Source organism: Stegodyphus dumicola, chromosome 1 (genome assembly GCF_044657685.1).
Source record: "Stegodyphus dumicola isolate Sdum_Otavi_A_Nest chromosome 1, ASM4465768v1".
NCBI classification, from domain to species: domain Eukaryota; kingdom Metazoa; phylum Arthropoda; class Arachnida; order Araneae; family Eresidae; genus Stegodyphus; species Stegodyphus dumicola.
Window position 1 is genome coordinate 155,707,778 of NC_140768.1, and position 18,453 is coordinate 155,726,230.

Below are 18,453 nucleotides of genomic sequence, written 5' to 3' on the forward strand. Positions count from 1 at the left end.
TGTTCTTTTATATAATTATATAAAACATTTTGCTAAGGGATTTATTATTAAGTTTGTAAAATAAATTTATCTGTTAAATGTGTAAAATGAGAGAATATGTGAAAGAAGTTAAAAATAAAAAATTCATATTACAGTTTATTTTGTAAAAGAGACATTGCGGATATTCTTTGTACTGCCAAATGCTGAACACTCAGTCATCGAAATTCTGAGGTCAGAGAAAGGATTGAAAAATTACATTGACATCTTCGTACCTATTTTCGATAAGCAAATTTGCAGTAATGTTGCAAAATATTGGTGAATTCTACAGCTTTTGATGTATTTGATTCAACTCTAATTAGTAGAAAAACCTTTATAAACTTGGAAAACTCCTTATAATTTTAAAACGCTTCATTTTTTGGCTAATCTTCGTGAATTATGTTCTCATATTTGGGTTAAAAACTATTTGTATTACATTGCTTAGTTCACATTATCTGTAACACATGGCTAAATCAAATTTAGCTATATAATTTATTGCATGTTTTTATCACCCAGACTTTGTCGAAGTCGTCTTTTTAAATCCACATTTAATCATGTCTTTGAAAAGGGATTCTTGCTTGAGGGCAAACTTCAAAAATTCTGTGTTGTCCACAGGACCTAGATTTCCTCCAAGTTCTTCTGGGAGAACTTCCGGAGTAACGTATTTATGAAGTCCTTGTAAATTGCTCCCGTGGAGAAATACCTGTGAAAAGATTTACATAATCCGAGTTAAAACAGCATTGGGACAAATCATGTACATATGTTCGTTTCGATTTTAATATTTTAGGGTATACAGAAATTTAAAATGATTGTTTTGATATATTTACTATACGAGAAAAACTTTTTAGAAAACTTTTAAAGAGCCTGATAGCTTTCTGTAGAAATTCCTATAATATACATGAAATATTCTATAGAAAGACTTCACAATAAAATTATATAGAAATTTCATAAAGCCTTTGAAGCATGGTAAATTTGTTATAGAATCTGATAACGCTCAACAGATATTTCTATATAACATTACATGACATATTATATATAAATACTTCTCTATAAAGTTCTATAGAAATTTTATAAATATTTCGCAGAAGAGAATTCTGTAGAAATGTTTTACTTTGAAAAATCATATAAAGTTTTATATGGCGTTTATAGAATGGTATCCTATAAGACAGCGGCTTAAAAAACGCAGCCAGGATGTTGGAGTTTTAATTTTTGAATTAAATAGTTAAAAATACTTTGCGTACCACCTTTTTTCTCTTGCGTACCACCGGTTAAGAAGCCCTGCTATAAGACATCCGCAAAGTTTTCAAACTATAATCAAAGCAAATGTTTAATTTCTGATGTACTATGGGGCATAGAAGGGTAAAAATAGATATTTTTTATTCATAAGTGTCGAATCATTTACGAACGGAAAGTTTTATTATTTTTCTTCTAGATTAACTTTTTTTTTTTTTTTTGTGTGTGTGTGTGTGTGTGTGTGTGTATGTGTGTAACATGTTATCCATGTTTTTGAAGCTCACTTTGTTAAATAAATTCGTATTTAATCGATTTTTTGAAACATGAAATTTATTTTAAGTTCGTAAAATAGCTAAGTGCCTACGTTTCATGACGATGTGAAAATGGAGTGTGTAGAGTGAAATCTCGCTTTGCTATAGCCCATTATGTCTCAAAATGACAGGATTTCGTCACAAAACATAAAATAAAAAAATTCGAATTCGAATTTCGAAAAAATCGCTTCGAGGTGCACTGGCTCTTGTTTAGATGCACATATGTACCAAATTTCGTAGCCGTGGGTCTATTAGCTTACGCGCAGCGAGAACGAAAGACACACACACAGACAAACTCTTTCTTCTATTCTATGTAGAGATTATGGAAAGATTTCAAAGATATTGTCATGAAACCATAAACAGAGAAGATATGTATTATAGAAATTATGTATAATGTATTACAAAAATTATTTTGTATTCTAGAAATTATGTATTACAGAAATTATGTATTATATTATGTGTTCTTTGAAGTCTTCTAGTATGTATTATATTAAGTATTATAGAAATTATGTATTATATTATATATTATAGAAATTATGTATTATATTATATATTATAGAAATTATGTATTATAGAAAGATTTCTAAGGCGTATTATATTATGTATTCTGTGATATACTATATTATGCGTTCTAAGAAGTCTTCTATTATGTATTATATTATCTATTATAGAAAGATTTAAAATATTTGATATTAATGGAACCCTGCACAGAGCAGATCTATTATGTATTACAGAAATTTTCCCCTGGTAGATGAAAATGATGGTCTTACTGATGGGTCCGGTGTGGGAGAGAACATCACCTTTGTAGTTTTTTATCATGGAACTGAGATAGACTGTGAGAAAGATAAGTTAAATTAACATAATTCTGTATTTCAGTATATTTATTTTGCTTCAAAGTACATAAAAAGATTCCTAAAATTCGAGATCTCATATATATATATATATGTAAGGTAAAATTATATGAACCAGAATAACTAAAAACATTAATTCTTCCTCTTTATTCTAAAATCGTAATAACTTCTCTGCATTGCGTCATTTCTAGATCACTCTATGGGCCGCGCAACTCTGATGACGTAATAATTAAGAACTGAAACTGACCTTGTAAACCAAAGCTTTTCTCTTCACGTACTTCCATCTTTTCAAACTACGCACTTCAGCTTCTGTCTGTGCTGCCCTTGGGCGCAATTTCCCTATGCTGCTTCCTATTGCAATAATATCAATAATGTAAATGGTCTTGAACAGGCACGACTAGGGTGCCAAATGATCTGTGGCCACATATGTCATTTGGAAATAAAAATGGAATTAAAACTGCCTCGACTGCCAAGTTCTTTAAATACTACGCAATCAAAATTCTTCTTCAATATGGATCTAATCACGCATCTACACTGCTCCGTTATTTCCTTTGCTTTTATTATGACATATATATATAATATATATATATATACTGAAAGCTTATCAACTTTACAGGCACTCTCTTGCCCTGCTGAAACAAATGAACTGACACTAGACGTGAAATAACTTTAATTTGAATTCCGGGGGGGGGGGCTGGAGGAATATAGTTAATTTGAGCTGGGTAAGGTCACATGGGGGTTTTACTGGAAATGAAAGAGCGGACGCATTGGCCAAAAAGGCTATTACACAAAATGACATGGAAATCATTGAGTTGCAGGGGTCGAAGAGGAAGGTCGTGACTCTTATGAAGAATTATACCTACAAATTATGAAACACGAATAGAAAAACGTGAAAGATCTGATAAAAAATAAAAACTATAATATGGGACTATAATGATAAGAAAAGAACAAACGTATGGTGGCGTAGATTTAAATCAAAATTCCGTTTTTTTTTTTTTTTTTTTTTTTTGAAGACTTTATCTTTAAAACTCCGACCTTTGCGGCAGCTGCAATGAACTGGAGATACACTCGTGGAGACTTGCCCACTTTTAAAAGATATAAGAAAAGATTTTATCTCAAATGGAACTTTTAAACGTGGATGAATTTTATAGAGCACGAATTTAACAAATTTCATGATTCAGACTGTTTTCACACTTTTACAAAATTCAGTTTTCTGTTATATAAACAGTACTGTACACACACACACACACACACACACACACACACACACACAAAAAAAAAAAAAAAAAAAAAATTGCGCAAAAGTTTACAAGAATTTAGAAGCTAAAACTTTGAATAAAAGGAAAATGTAAAAATTTACGTTAAGAAATGATTCAACAATTTTTACTATTTAATTATTATTTTTCTCTTCTCTATGCTATATTATACATCAAAAACTAAATAATTGTTTTGATTACAGATTGAAAACTTTGTAGGTTTCTATATTGTTCTGTTAAGATTTTATAATTTTAAAAATGTTATAAAATTAAATTTAAAAAAAATAAGAAACATTTTAATTTAATTTTTGCAAAGAATTGCTTGCAATTTTGCAAAGAAGCATTTCTATATAAATATTTTTTTGGGAAAAGATTTAAAAATTTAAAGCTTTAGAATTTTATAGAAAAACATTTTGTACTATATGGTTGGTTCCACAGCAATTTCTGAAGTCACCCATCAGCCTCTACAGTTTTTTTTTAACTCCAGAAGGGCTATTAATTTCGCTTTGGCATTTTGCGTTGATTCACTATAAATGGTGGTTCACTTTTAAAATTGTTACCAGCAAATATTATCGCCCTGTGTTATACTATTTAAAGAAATTAAATAATAAAGAATCTGCATAAATGTATGTATGTTTCTCGCATTGTCATAAAATAACGGTACTTAGAGTCATCCAATTTTGAATAACGTAATATTCCACCGTATATGGGTATGTGGAAGCCCGAATTTGGAATTTGAAATTTATTTTGTTATCGATTTCATATTTTGTAACACATTAACGAATTTTTGATTAACAACCTCAATGATTTCAAAGTGTGAAATGGCAACGTTGTACAGAAAAAAAAAAAAAAAAAAAAAAACATTTTTATCTCCGGCGCGTGAGACAGTGTATCGGAAATTCTATAGATATGCTCATTTTAAAATTATTTTGCGATATTGCTATTGAATTGAATTTTATGGTTTAAGTGCGGAGAACATGATACTTAATAAATACAGTTAACGCACAAAACGTTAAAAAAGTCCCTTTGGGCGTAATATAAAATCTGAAAATGTTCAGATTTATTTTTTTAAATTTTTATTTATTTTTATTTATTTATTTATTTATTTATTTTGCAAGAATAAGGACAAATTAATTTTCAGCGGCTTGCTGATCTTTCGTTTGTCCAAATACGTGACTCATTGCAAGGTGACGAATTCAGTTCTTGGAATCAATTCGCAAGGGAATGGAACATCTCTGTTTCGAAACGTTCAACATATCGAATATTTTACTTGAAGTATTCGATGTGTATGAATTATGTAAGAATGCCATGAAACCTAATTATTCCACAAAAGCAAAGCACGCAATACTTAAGACGCGCATTCGAAAGAATTAATTCGCATGCTGGGCTCAATTGCAAAACGCTCTAGGGCACAGAGGTGCCTTTCTCTTGTCACCAGAAGCTACAGGCTAGTTAAATTAAAATTTTATTCCACTAATTACTGTATTAGAAATGAAACTATGTTTTGGTTAAAAATATTTTGTTTTAATGTGAACATCCAAATCTATACTCACCCTTTTTCTTATCTTATCAGGTAAAGCCAATTTTATGGCACCATAGGAAGTTTGGAAAAAGCTCGGTTCATTCACTATGTGTATTCCCTTTATCGAGTAAGGTAAACAGTCCTAAAATTAATAAAAACACTATAAGCAAAATTTATATTACAAATAGTGTCCATTTTGTTATTATAAGAGTCATAATATTGGTTTATTAGGAATGTATTATAATAAGATTCATAATTTCGGATTATTAGGAATGCGTTATATTCATAATATCAGATTATTAGCATTATTCTACTACTCTTAGTATTTTGTTCTGATGTGTCACCACCGCCTGAATTATTTGTTGTAAACCGTTTGCGTGCGTTCGGACATGCCTGTTATATTCTTAGCATTGCACAGTTTCCAAAAAATGTTTCTGAGTACATAAATACTTTGCTTCATAGTCTGGGAAAAAGTTCGCGTCATTTTTCCCGATAGATGACGTCGATGGCAAATAACTTATAAGGTATTTTCTTTCTGCCTGCCTTGGTGGTGTAACGGTAGCACACTCGGCGCATGTTCGAGAGGCCCAGGTTCGAGTCCCGGCGAGGGCATTGCACATTTTGCACGTCTCCTGCTTCGAAAAAAAAACCTAATTATTCTACAGTGGCCCTGCACTAAAAGATGGTGGATGATGATTCTTCACCGGGAATTGGCGATTGGGTCCCCTAATCCCCGGTCGCCCTTTAAAAAAGGGAGTATATAAGATAATTTCTTCTTCCTTTCTGCATGCCTTTGTGGTGTAACGGTAGAACATTCAGCGCGTATTGGAGAGCTCTGTTCCGGTGAGTGCATTTCTCATTTTTCATGTCACATGCTTCAAAATAACCCAATATCTCTACAAACTCACGAAATAAAAATAGCACCAACAAAGCTAAGCACTCGTTAGAAATATGATCCTTCGAGCATCACTGTGAGTATAGTATATAAGCACCGAACGTGGTGCAGCGAAAATGCTTCGCTTGCTTTCGTTCTGGTACTTTTGATGTAGAACATGAGTCACGCTTTGGTCGTCCAATCATTGAAGAAGTTGATGAAATTCTTGCAAAAGTCCAGCAAGATAAGCACACCAGCAGTGTCAACATTAGTACAGAGCTGGGCATTGATTACAAAACTGTTTTGAACCATTTACGCAAAGATGGCTACAAAAAGAAGCTCGATGTCTGGGTTCCGCATGAGTTGGGCGCGGAAAACATGCTAGACAGAATTAACATCTGCAATGCGCTGCTGAAACGTAATGAACTCGAGCCTTTTCTCAAACGTTTCATAACTGGGGTTGAAAAATGGATCACGTACGATAATCGCAAGCGTAAAAGATCGTGGATAAAGAATTGAGAAGCCGTCACAAGCTGTCGCGAAGCCAAATTGATGCCGAATAAGGTGCTGCTGCATGTACGGTGGGACGGAAGGGAATAATCCACAAAGAGGCTATTTCCAGTACGTCAGACGATAAATTCTCAACTCTACTGTGAACAACTAGAGAGATTATGCCAGGCAATTGAAAGAAAACGAACTTGAATAATGCGAAAGGTGTTGTCTTCCATGTCCGACGCCCGACCACACACTTTTTTGATTACCCCTCAAAAATTGCGCGAGCTTGGTTGGAAAGTTATAATGAAACCACCATATAGTCCAGACATAGTACCATAGGACTATCGCCTGTTATGATCTTTGCAAAATTCTCTCGATGGAATTAAGCTGGTTTCAAAGCAGACCTGTGAAAAACACTTAATTTAGTTCTTCAACCAGAAACCATAGAAGTTCTACACCAATGGCATCATGGCTCTACTCAAAAGATAGCGAAACATTGTCAATAATAATGGATTATATTTGGTTTAAAAAATTCTATATTACGCTATAAGAAAACCAATTGAATGTTACCCCCAAAACGCCACGAATTTTTCCCAGACCCTATATCAATCTTCAACAAGCAAGTACGTAATTGTATACGCGTTATAAATTCTGTCATTAGCCCACTGTATGGCTCGTCTTTTGTTTTCAATCCCACGTTATGTGAGAGGAGTAAGCTTGAAAAATATTCCGTACGGAACTTAAAATCGTTCCTTGCGGCATACCCATTAGGTAGATGGACTTTATTTTAAATATTTAAGACACCACGAACTATTCTATATGGAACATGTTGGAACTGACATCTAACTGATTCAACCGACATGCAAGACACTCGGATAGACGTTAAGTAGGAACCCGGCTTACCTGTTTAACACCCCCTGAGGTGAGATTGTCAGAGTTACAAGAAACGTCATCGGGAGGGGTGAACTTTTAACAAAACAGAAATGAAAGTTCCATTTATGGTATTCCTTCGAATGTCTATGAACATTTTTGGATCATTCTTGTAGTTTGTATGTAATCATGGCAACAATTTTACTGGGAGAGACACACAATACTCAACTCTTCACTGCATTTTTCTTTCTTACGAAACTGTGATACGGACATTCACGTAGATGAAAGTAGCCATCAGTCCTGAATTTCACAGTAAAATATATGGTTACTTAGAGAACCAATTGTTGTTGTTGTGTTGTGACTTATCTCACTTGTCTGAAAGTAACATCCCAACAAGCCTACGAAATTCATCGTGTCAAGGACAGCAAGACTGCGCCTGTCGTTGACAAGACCCTTGAGCACCATACAGGTAATAGTACGACTTTGCTCAGTTTCGCCCCCATTATGACCGAAAGAATTCCTGGGAAACGGGTCCGAGGATCTCACACTCCTTTTCTCCTACCCCCAACTTCTCGGGAGAACTTCCGGCTTGCTATACATTTAGAGTGTTCCCATATCTCGAAAACATACATTTACAAACATCTATGCCTTCTCTGGGATTCAAACTCGGGCCCTTCGATACCGCAGTAGGCTCTCCTAACCACTATACTGTCTGAGCGGCACGGAATTAATTGTTCTCTGTATAAACGAACTATTCTTAGGGAAATTGGATTTAGCCGTTGAAGTAGAAGTGGTTACGGACATCGACGAAAAAATGCATTATCTCTAAATTGAGTAAAATTGTCTCGATAAGACGAAATGTACTTTACAAACAATTTATTTCACCACAACATCATATACTATTTAAATACACATTCATAATCTATTTGAAAAATTTATATTCTTTTATTAATGTTTGGTTCAATGATAATTGATAGGCTCTCTTTCCCATCAATGCAGCTGATGCAGGGCCACGTAAGTGCCAGAAGATAATATTTTTCTAGTGTATAGACAGACATTTATTGAATAATCTGTACAGATGTAATTGTGTGCTATAGAAACACATAATTTGTGCAAGTGTGCTAAGTGAGTCGGTGGTCAAAGTGGAAACGTATGGAAACATTCAAATTTGGGCAACAATGGGTAATATGATTTCTTGAGGAGCAGAATATCTGCTTCAGACATCCACATACAGATGGCAGCCGTATGTGGAAAGCATGGCAAAGTCACATAACTGTGTTTCCCTCGGTATTAGATTTCAAAAGCTGGAAACTAACTGTGTTGAGAAAGGATCCAACGCATGTATGACAGGATAATGATAAACAGACGAATCACATTTCATAAACGGAAAACACAACAATTCTGTCACGCAGAACCCTGAATTGGTTGCACGTGGCAGACTTGTTGCGCATTTTCTTTGCTTTCCGATTCTTGCAATCGATGTGGTATAAAAAGAATATTTGACCACGGATACAATCAAAATTGGTGTCCACTACTAGTGACAATTTAAACTAAAAAATTTTCCTTTCGATGAAAACGCTCCTTACTTTTGAAGTCAATTTTATACAAAACGCATTTAATTATTAACTAAAATAACATGCCTATGAAATAACTGCTGAAGATATTAAAGAAACAAGTGCCGACATAAGTTCCATAACTTTGCAGAACTAGTTTCAAAGATTAATAGAACCGGGGAACGAAGTACATCTACCTCCATATGCTGTACCCCCGGACAACGTCTTGTACGGCAAAATGATCTATAGCTCTGGGAAGAAATCGAGCTCTCGGTGCGAATTTATGAGGATTTTGCAGTGGAATCCTGGTAGCTTATTGCAAGCAAAGAGACAGGAACGTCTTTATTTTTTTAAGACTACGACATTCAAGTTTTTACAATTACGGAGGCCAATCTTGTAGCCGAAAGTACCAAATATTCCCCAGTCAAGTGTTACACTATCTATATTGTACTCAAAGCTAGGCAAATTGCCAGCGGCCTTCTGATTGAAATTGCCTTCTGATTGGAGTTAAATCATGTCTTGCAGCAGTCCTTAAAATTATTAAAGACAAAATTTGTCAAGACAAAAGTGACATCGTCCTTCTTAATATCTGAAAATTTGATAAGCATTTGAATTTTTTTTAATTTACTCTTTTTCGGGAAGTAAACCAGATTTTTCTTTCCTTAATGTCTCAAGTAGATCTGTCCTCATGGGGATTTCAGTGCACATTCCTCTTTATTGGATATATAGTAATAGGAACCATGCTAGTGAGGCAGTTGAAGAATTACTTAATTTCATACGCTTTGATTTAGTAGATAATAATAAGGACCTTCACTTTTATTTATATTATAACAGTTCAAAAATGACACCGGATTTACTTTTAGTAACCCACGAACTTAGTCATTCTTGCAAAGGTAGAATACTTGAAGACTCTGGTTTAGGCTACCGTCAGGTTATTATGAAGTTTGCCATTTCTGTTCCTCGCTTCGATGGATCCATGTCTAGGATGTCTTGAAACTTTAAAACGTTTTTTAAAATTAATAGAACCTTCCTTTTCAGTTACAGGAGTGAAAATGACGAGAGAGAAGCATTTTTAGTCTATTGCTCACGCGACAACAATAGGCAAAAAATTCGAGAGAGTTCCACTTACTTTGCGTCCAGTAGTTGTTGCCAGCAGCTTTGTTCCTTTCTTTTGCTGGAACTTTCTTGAATTTTCGGTCTGTTATTATTACGTAAGCACATGCTTCTCTTTCACTATTTTCACTCATGTAGCTAAAGAAGAATGATCTAACAAAGCTTCTAAACTAGTGCTCTAAATTTATGCAACTTAAACTCATTCCTTTAACTTAAGTATTTTCAACACTCTGTTGTGTTCATTTATTCGATTTTTGACATGTAATTTAGAATTGTATGACATTTTGGACAATCCCCTATTAAAACAACCAATTTCGTGTTTGGTAACTTATTCTAAAACCGAGAAAATGACACATGGATTAGAGCAATACCAGTGATGGGATGTAGGTTGTCAATAGATGCAACCATTGCATAATCTACTTGATACGATAAATCAATTTTTGAATTTTTATTTCTACTCACCTGCAAACAGCTAAAGGCGAAGATTAAAAATTTCATGCTGACAAATTTAAATAAATTTTCCATAGAAAAGTCCTTAAGGTCGAAGATAAGCACAGCTCCGCATATAGAAAAGGCTTCTGGTTTATTAAGCAAGATTCCCAGGTCCACAGCAAAGGCCATAAAAGCATCGACTGAGTTTTCTTGCCATTTGTACCGACCTGAAACATTCGAACTCACACTTAGAAAAAATTCACCTAATGTTAATGTGCGGAGTCATCCCAAAAGTTCTATGGTTTTTCACATCGAAGCCGTGTTTTTTTTCTAAATATTTTATTACCCCTAATACGGAGTGTCCTTCATTAAAGCGAATGTTTGAATATGGTCTCACGCTCACGTTTTTGAATAAGTCTAGCACATTTTGTAGTACGAATTTTGTTTCAAAGCAGTCCTAAGAACAGGGAACCCAAAAAGGCCATTTCCCTTATATTATGCTCTTTTAATTAAAAAAAAATAGCTGATGTTGACATCACGTGACTTCCTTGTGCAGACTATTAAGTTATATGTAAAATTTTTACTGCACATCAGTTAAACTTATTTCCTCGAATTTCATTAGGGATACGTTTCTCATCCAATCCATTGAGTTCTCATTTAGAGGCAAGGCAAAAATACGTAAATCTCAAAACATCTTCATTAAAAATTGTGAAATATAGAAAAACTTAAAACACCGAATACAACTAAAAACAGTTAGAAAAAAGCTTGCAATTAAAATTAGAGTTTCGACGGGAAAACAAGCAATGCGAGCAACGAGCAGGAAGGCCAAATTTTCGATGGACAAAATTGAAAGTTTATTTTGGGTCCGACTGTCAAAAATACACTGAAGTTGGTACACCAACTGACTTAACTTGTTGTTCTACTTAAAATTTCAAATGTAAACAAATAGCGGCCTCATTAGATTTGGTGCCACTGAAACAACTTTTAAACTGTTGGGAGAATTCTCCGACTATTGCACATAAATTAACTAAAAATATAAAAACCTTAACCGGAACATAAGAACAACATAATTCAATAACTTTTAAAGCAAAAAATGCACAATTTACCAATATATAATACCTAGACGGGTAACTTATTGGGTACATACATGTATTTTCAACCTAAAAGGAAGATGAACAACTACATCTTATAGATAAGTCCCACATGAAAAATTTCAATGTTCTGAAGCTACTCGTTTTCGAGTTATCCGCAATCCATACATTACATAGGTTCGTACGTACAGATGTCACGAAAAAAAATCTCTTCTGAATTCATTTTACTATTCGTTTTGGAAAGAGAAGTCGTTTATTCTGACCGCACGTACAAATGTCACGGAAAAACATCATTCAGATGGATTCGAGAGCGGTCAAAATGGATATTTTCGTTGGACTATAATATCAGAAATTTTTCACGATTACAATACTTCCTTTACTTCGTACAAGGAAGTAAAGGAACAGGAAAAAAATTGCTAGTCAGAGTGACTGCTCATAAATTTGTGCTGCATTTGGAAAAACTGCTGTTTGTGATAACAAAGTTCGAAAGCGATGTGAGAAGTTTAAGCGTGGAAATACCAGCCTCGAACATGATACCTACTTTGGACGAGCATTCTCTGTAAACAAGGAAAGAAGAAATCGCTGAAAATCCAAGTCAAACACTTCAGAAAGTATCAGACAGAATAAATAAATATTCCAAAATGTACAGTCCATGATCATTAAAAGAAGATTGGATAAAACAGCTGCTACGATGTATGAATAATTCATACTTTAACTGAGCAGAATATACTTGCTGGAGTTTTGGTATGTGATTTCTTGTTGAAGAAAATTAAAAGAAACTCCTTTTTGAAACTGCTCATTACTAGAGATAAGAAGAGGATACTCTGCAATAATAGCACAAAAAAAAAGCGATCATAGTATAAGTCAGAAAACCTCCTTTACCAGAATTCCTTTATCTTCCTTCCAGAGAACTCCGTAAAAGCGAAGGGCCCGTATGCGCCAATTAATACTTTGTGTATTGTTGGACAACATAGGAACTGTGTATTATGAATTGCAACCACCAAATAAAATATTAAATTCGGAAAAGTTATCTTCCCAAATGGCAGTTTTAAAGCAGAAGCAAAGAGCTTAGTACTGACAAATTTTCCAGGTATTCTCTTTCATCATGACAAAACTCGGCGTGACGTTTCGCTGAATACTAGATAAAAACTTATTGAGTGTGACAGATGTTTTGAGTCAGCCCCTTTCCCCCCCCCGTACTAGACCCTTACCTTATAGAAAAATCGCAGAACGTTTCGGATGACACAATACAAAGGCTGTTTGCACATTTCTAGACAACTTTTTTGTATTTACCAAATTATTTTACCCAAATTTTTTGTTTTAAATGTTCTGTTTGATAACACTTATTCTTCACTATCTTTCTATACCGTAATTTCCAATACAGTAGAGCCTTTTGCTGTATCAGAAGACGTTTTTTATCCCATTCATCTTGAACAGCCTTCCAAAGTCCAAGAAAGGCTGTAAGTCGACGTTTGGGCACTCCGCATTTTACAAGTCCAAAAGCGCAAAAAGCCATGGCTGATGCATCTGGGGATGTATTAGGGATAATACTGAAGGGTACGACCTTGAAACACGTTTCTTGTTCTATTTTATCCTGAAAATTCCCATTAGATTTTAACTTATGGCTGCTTGCTTTGCCTTGATGCAATTCTACTGATTGATGGCACTGCGGGTAAAGAGAAGGTATTTCGTATTTGAAAATTGGAAATAAATATTCCTGATAATATGTGGAGTTCATCTTAACATATTTCTCCATTATTTTTATTTTTAACATTCTCCAATTTAATTTTAATTTGCCTTTATATTGAAAACCAGCAACAATCATAAATCGCTTTGAAAACATTTCTTTAGATTATTTGAACCATGTTTTAAGACTTTTTTTCTGCTCTTCGATAATAATAATAAAATAATCCGTGTTTATTGCAGCCATTTAAATACACGTAAGATTCATCTGTTGTGACAAGACTTTTCAATTTTGCCCGGATAAATGTTTCTCCTAAAGAATTAAGCAGCGCGTTCTGCGTTCGGCGATATGTCGTGGTGAAAGACGACGTACATTATGTATTTTCGACTTTTAAAGAATCAACCAGCTTTAATCACTTAGTTTACAGTGTTAGACTGTGTATTTTATTGATTTTGCAACTGTCCTTTGACTTGACAGATTTTCTTTTATTATTAAAGATCTTACCTTGCAACATTCGAAACATTCTGTTTGGACCAATTTTTCTGCTTGAAGCCAAAGTTTAATGTTATTTCCGTTCTTGTTTACAATATTACTTATCATAGTTTAAATATCGAAAAACCATGGTTTCACAACATTTTTTAGTAATTAGACACGAAAATTTTTTTCTGAAAGAGTACAAACATGGCCATCCATTGCTTCTTTAAAAGAACCATTTCGCTAAAAATTATCAAGTAGCAGACGATAATTATTACGTTTAAAAATGTAGCTGCAATTAAAAATCAAATTTCCAAGCAGACGAATTTTCTTCCAGCAAAGCAAAATTGTTTAAAGAATGTGCGAACAGCCACTGTATTTCTGCGTATGAAAGGCATTTTATCATATTTACAAGTCGCTAATGAATTTCTTACCTGGTTGACAGACGACTATGAATCTGCCATTCGAGTCTCTGAAAGGCATGGGTGAGTAACAGTTCATGTTTATGACTTTTTTATGCTCCGAAGGTAGAAAATCAGTAAATACTCGGGAGTATTTCTTCTTGAAAAAATAATAATTTCGTAGTGTCTTGAAAGCCCTTTCCACGTTATGCTTCTTGTTTCGGAGAAACAGCAATATGAATTGGTCATCCATAAAAGGATAGAAATCTGGTTCCTCTGAAAAGCAGAAATGCAATACACTGAAACCTCAGTTCACGAATTTGATTCGAATTTCAAAGTCATTCGTCAAATGAAATATTAGTAAATCGAAAAAAATTTTCCCACAGTACTTAACGCAAAATGGATTAATTGAATAGGGATTACAGATTAATGCTTATTTAACATTTACAACAATATTTTGAGCAAAAAATCCTAATCAAAAACGAATGAAAATTATTAAATATAAGATGCAAAAGATAAATACAATAATAAGTGGATTTAAATAAAATATGAATTCCAGATTTTACATTACGCCCAAAGGGACGTTTTTTAACCTTTATTTATTAAATATCATGTTCTTCGCACTTAAACCACAAAATTCAGTTCACGAGCAATATCGCAAAATAGTTTTAAAATGAGCATATCCTTTAGAATTTCCGATACACCGTCTCGCGCGCTGGAAGTTTTTTTTTTTTTTTTTTTCCTCTCTCGGGTACAATGTTGCCATTTTTCGCTTTTAGATCGCTGAGTTTGTAAATCAAAAATTCGTTAAAGTTTTACAAAGTATGAAATCGATAATAAAATAAATTCCAAATTTGGGCTTACAGATGCCCATATTCGCAGGAAGATTACGTTATTCAAAATTGGATGGCTCTACGTACCGTTGTTTCATCACAGTACGAGAAATATACATACATTTATGCAGATTCTTCATTATTTAATTTCTATAAATATAATATAGGGCGATAATATTTGGTGGCAACAATTTGAAAAGTGAAACAACGATTATAGTGAATCAACGCAAAATGCCAAAAAGAAATTAATAGTCCTGGGCAAATTGTACCTTTGTGCTAAAAAGAAAGAAAAATCTGAAAGGGCTGAGATTTTAACCTGTCGCCCAAAAGCTGTTGATTAAGACTTTTCTACGCTCTCGCTCAGCTTGCAGTCTACCAGTTTGTTGTTGCACTCACCCCTGCTAACCCACTTCTTTTTGGCTTTTTAGCTTTATTATTAAGCATCATTTTATTCGTACTTACGTCATTTATAGTTCAACAGCAAAGTTACAAAAATTTTCAAAGCAGTATAGCACTATACGTTTAGAATTCCCAAGACAGCATTCAGTGTTGGCATGCATTCTTCCCCCCCCCCCCGCGAGTTCATTATATCAATGTTCAGTTTTCTTATTAAGATGGATTAACAAAACTTTTTTTTTACTTTTTTTGTTATTAACGTTTTGTGTATTTATTTATTAAATATCATGTTGTTGGCGCTTAGGCGGCATAACATTCGATTAAAGTGCAATATCACAAAATATTTAAATACAGCGTATCTTTATAATTTTCGATAGATATCTCACTCGCTGGAGATAAAAATATTTTAATCAATACACTGTTGCCACTGCTCGTCTTCAAATCCTTGAGTTTGTTAAGCAGAAACTCATGAAAGTTTTACAAAATATGGAATATAAAATTCGAAACTCAAAATTCGGGCTTCCAGGTGCTTATGCTCGAGTGTAGGACTACTTTATTTAAAATTTGATGGTCCTAGGTACCGTCGTTTTTTCACACTGCTAGAAACATGCATACGTTCACGCAGATTCTTCATTAGTTAATTTCTTTAAAAGTAATCGGAAAGTAAAGATATTATTTCGTGGCAACAATTTGAAAAGGGATTCAGGCGTTCAAAATGATACTCCGCCAAATCCTGTTTCCAGACAAATGGCTCATGCTAACGCCCTGTTGAACTAAAAATGTATGTGAAATTGTAAAAAAATTCTCTATCCCACATTCTGTTGTTCTTCTCAATGAGTGTCAGTGAAAAATTTCAGTTTGATAGCTAAATAGGGAACAGTTTAAAAATAGGTGGCAAAGTTTTAACCCTATTGAAAAAAACCAGCTGGTTAAATGAAAATATAAAAGTGTTGGAAGTTTCAGAAAAATTCTATCAAATTGTCTAACTGATACTTTTAGCCAAACGGGATAGGAGAGAAATATACATAACATTTCATAAAATATTTCAACGGAGGAAAACAAAAATGTTTTATCATAGCAAGATCTCAATAGAGAAATAAAAAAGAATTTACCAAATGAGTATTGGAAATGACCGGTTTTCGGTCTCTACGAATCAGTTTTAATCTTCATCTTTCTAGTTTTACGTGAACGTAAATTAATAGGAGTTTTATCTAAGGCAACGATTCTCAACCGGTGGTACGCAAGAGTAAAATAGGTGGTATGCAAAGAAACAAAGTATTTTTAACTATTAAATTCAAAAATTTTTTGGGAAAAAAAAAATTGATAGAAATTTCCTGTGATTGAACTCTAATTGAAGATTTAAAAAATAACGCTTGTTAACGTTTAGCTGAACCGAAAAAAATAATTTAAAGGCATTTCAAATAAAGCTATTATATTTTTATCACGTTTTTGCAGAATCTATTTGTGTGAACAAGGATTTTCTTCCATGTTATATTTGAAAAATACAGAAGAAAATTAAAAGTGGATCTTAATTTACGGTTAAAAAGAAGTGAAATAATTATAAACATTATAGAAATTGGAATTTTAGAAATTTATAGAAATTGGAATTTATAGAAATTGATCTCTCTTAAACAGCCCCAAATTTCACACTAAATTTTAGAATTAATTAAATATTAATTCTAAAATAAAAATAAATAAAATAAAATAAAATAAAATTTAAGTGTATTAAAACTTAAATTTTGATAATTAAAATGGTAACCAATTTTCAGGCTATTTTTTATGTGTGCATATTTAATACGAATAGCCAATAGGTTATGTAAACGGAAAAACATTTCTTAAATATTTTTATTGAGAAATTGAAAAATAATCATTGTAAAATGTAATGGTGATACTAAGGATTTTCAATTTTTGTTTAGTTGGTAGGCGTTAGTCAAAAGGTTGAGAACCGCTGATCGTTTTCATAAGCGTTATCGTAATCGTTATCATAGAAATTATCAAATTAGCTTGGCGACTGAATATATAAACATTACTGGCTGAAATACAGGAGAATATTTTACACGCTAAAACATAAATACATTAATTTTCTACAGACACGCGCGTATCTTAGCATTATAATTTCGGATGCATGCAACAGCATTTAGAAACTTACCCGCTATGAGCTGTTTTATTCTTTCTAGGGAATTCTTTCTCACAAGAGGTGTCTCACCAAGCTCTTTCTTTAATATTATATCCATTTCTGGAGTTAAACCTTCCGCGCAGAGAGGCAAAAGAACCATTTTGTGGAATTTGCATTCAGCAAAACGAAAGAATGACATAAACGCCGTAACAAAATTGCAACTTTCAGCTGTTTGAACCAGCGAACGAAACAAACGAAAAATGCGAATAAATTTTACCACACTTTATTAGTTCTCAGTCACATGACCAGGCTCATCTTTCGATTGTTTATTTATTTTTTATTTCTTTCATAAATCACTAATTCACATATCACGCTATATCTCGTGAGAATCCTATTCTCGATCTCAGTGTCCTTGGATTTTTCTGCAAAAATAATAATTATTCCGAATAAAGAAAGTATAATAATGTCATAATTATAATATTATGGTAGTAATAATATAAATAAAATTTCAAGCACTCAGACATTGAGGAAGTAGATTGTTAATCTGATTGAATTGTAATTGGCAATTGAGTTAACTTTAGAAGATAGATTAAGTCTGGATGGTTCTCACTGTTAGGAAAATGTAGATAACCTTTGATTTATACGGCACTGAATTTGCAAGATTTCAGCTTACGGTTGAAACAAGGGCGAAAGAAATTCCATTTACATAGCCTTAAATTTTACTTCAATACGATCCAGCCAGAAAAATGTTATAAGAATATAACAATCTAATTTTATGTACTTATGGCGAAAAATATTTCTAGGTTCTGCTCTGGTAATATATTAATACATCTGCACATCCACATGTTATACAAGTCCTGTATACAAAATTTCAACGTTCTGAGGCTACTCGCTTTTGAGTTATGCAAGGTACATTCATAAGTACGTACAGAA

General features: G+C 33.3%; 1 protein-coding gene across 1 annotated transcript; it reads right to left on the reverse strand.

Annotated features, from left to right (window-relative positions):
* Positions 1-119: 119 nt before the first annotated feature.
* Positions 120-17,769, reverse strand: LOC118203133 (clavesin-1-like). Its single transcript, XM_035375385.2, has 5 exons — positions 17,554-17,769; positions 14,209-14,451; positions 10,556-10,752; positions 5,220-5,330; positions 120-718 (listed from the first exon to the last, which is right to left on the reverse strand). The coding sequence occupies exons 1-5, from the start codon at positions 17,717-17,719 to the stop codon at positions 524-526; spliced, it is 912 nt and encodes a 303-aa protein (XP_035231276.2). The 5' UTR covers positions 17,720-17,769; the 3' UTR covers positions 120-523.
* Between the last annotated feature and the right edge of the window lie 684 nt (positions 17,770-18,453).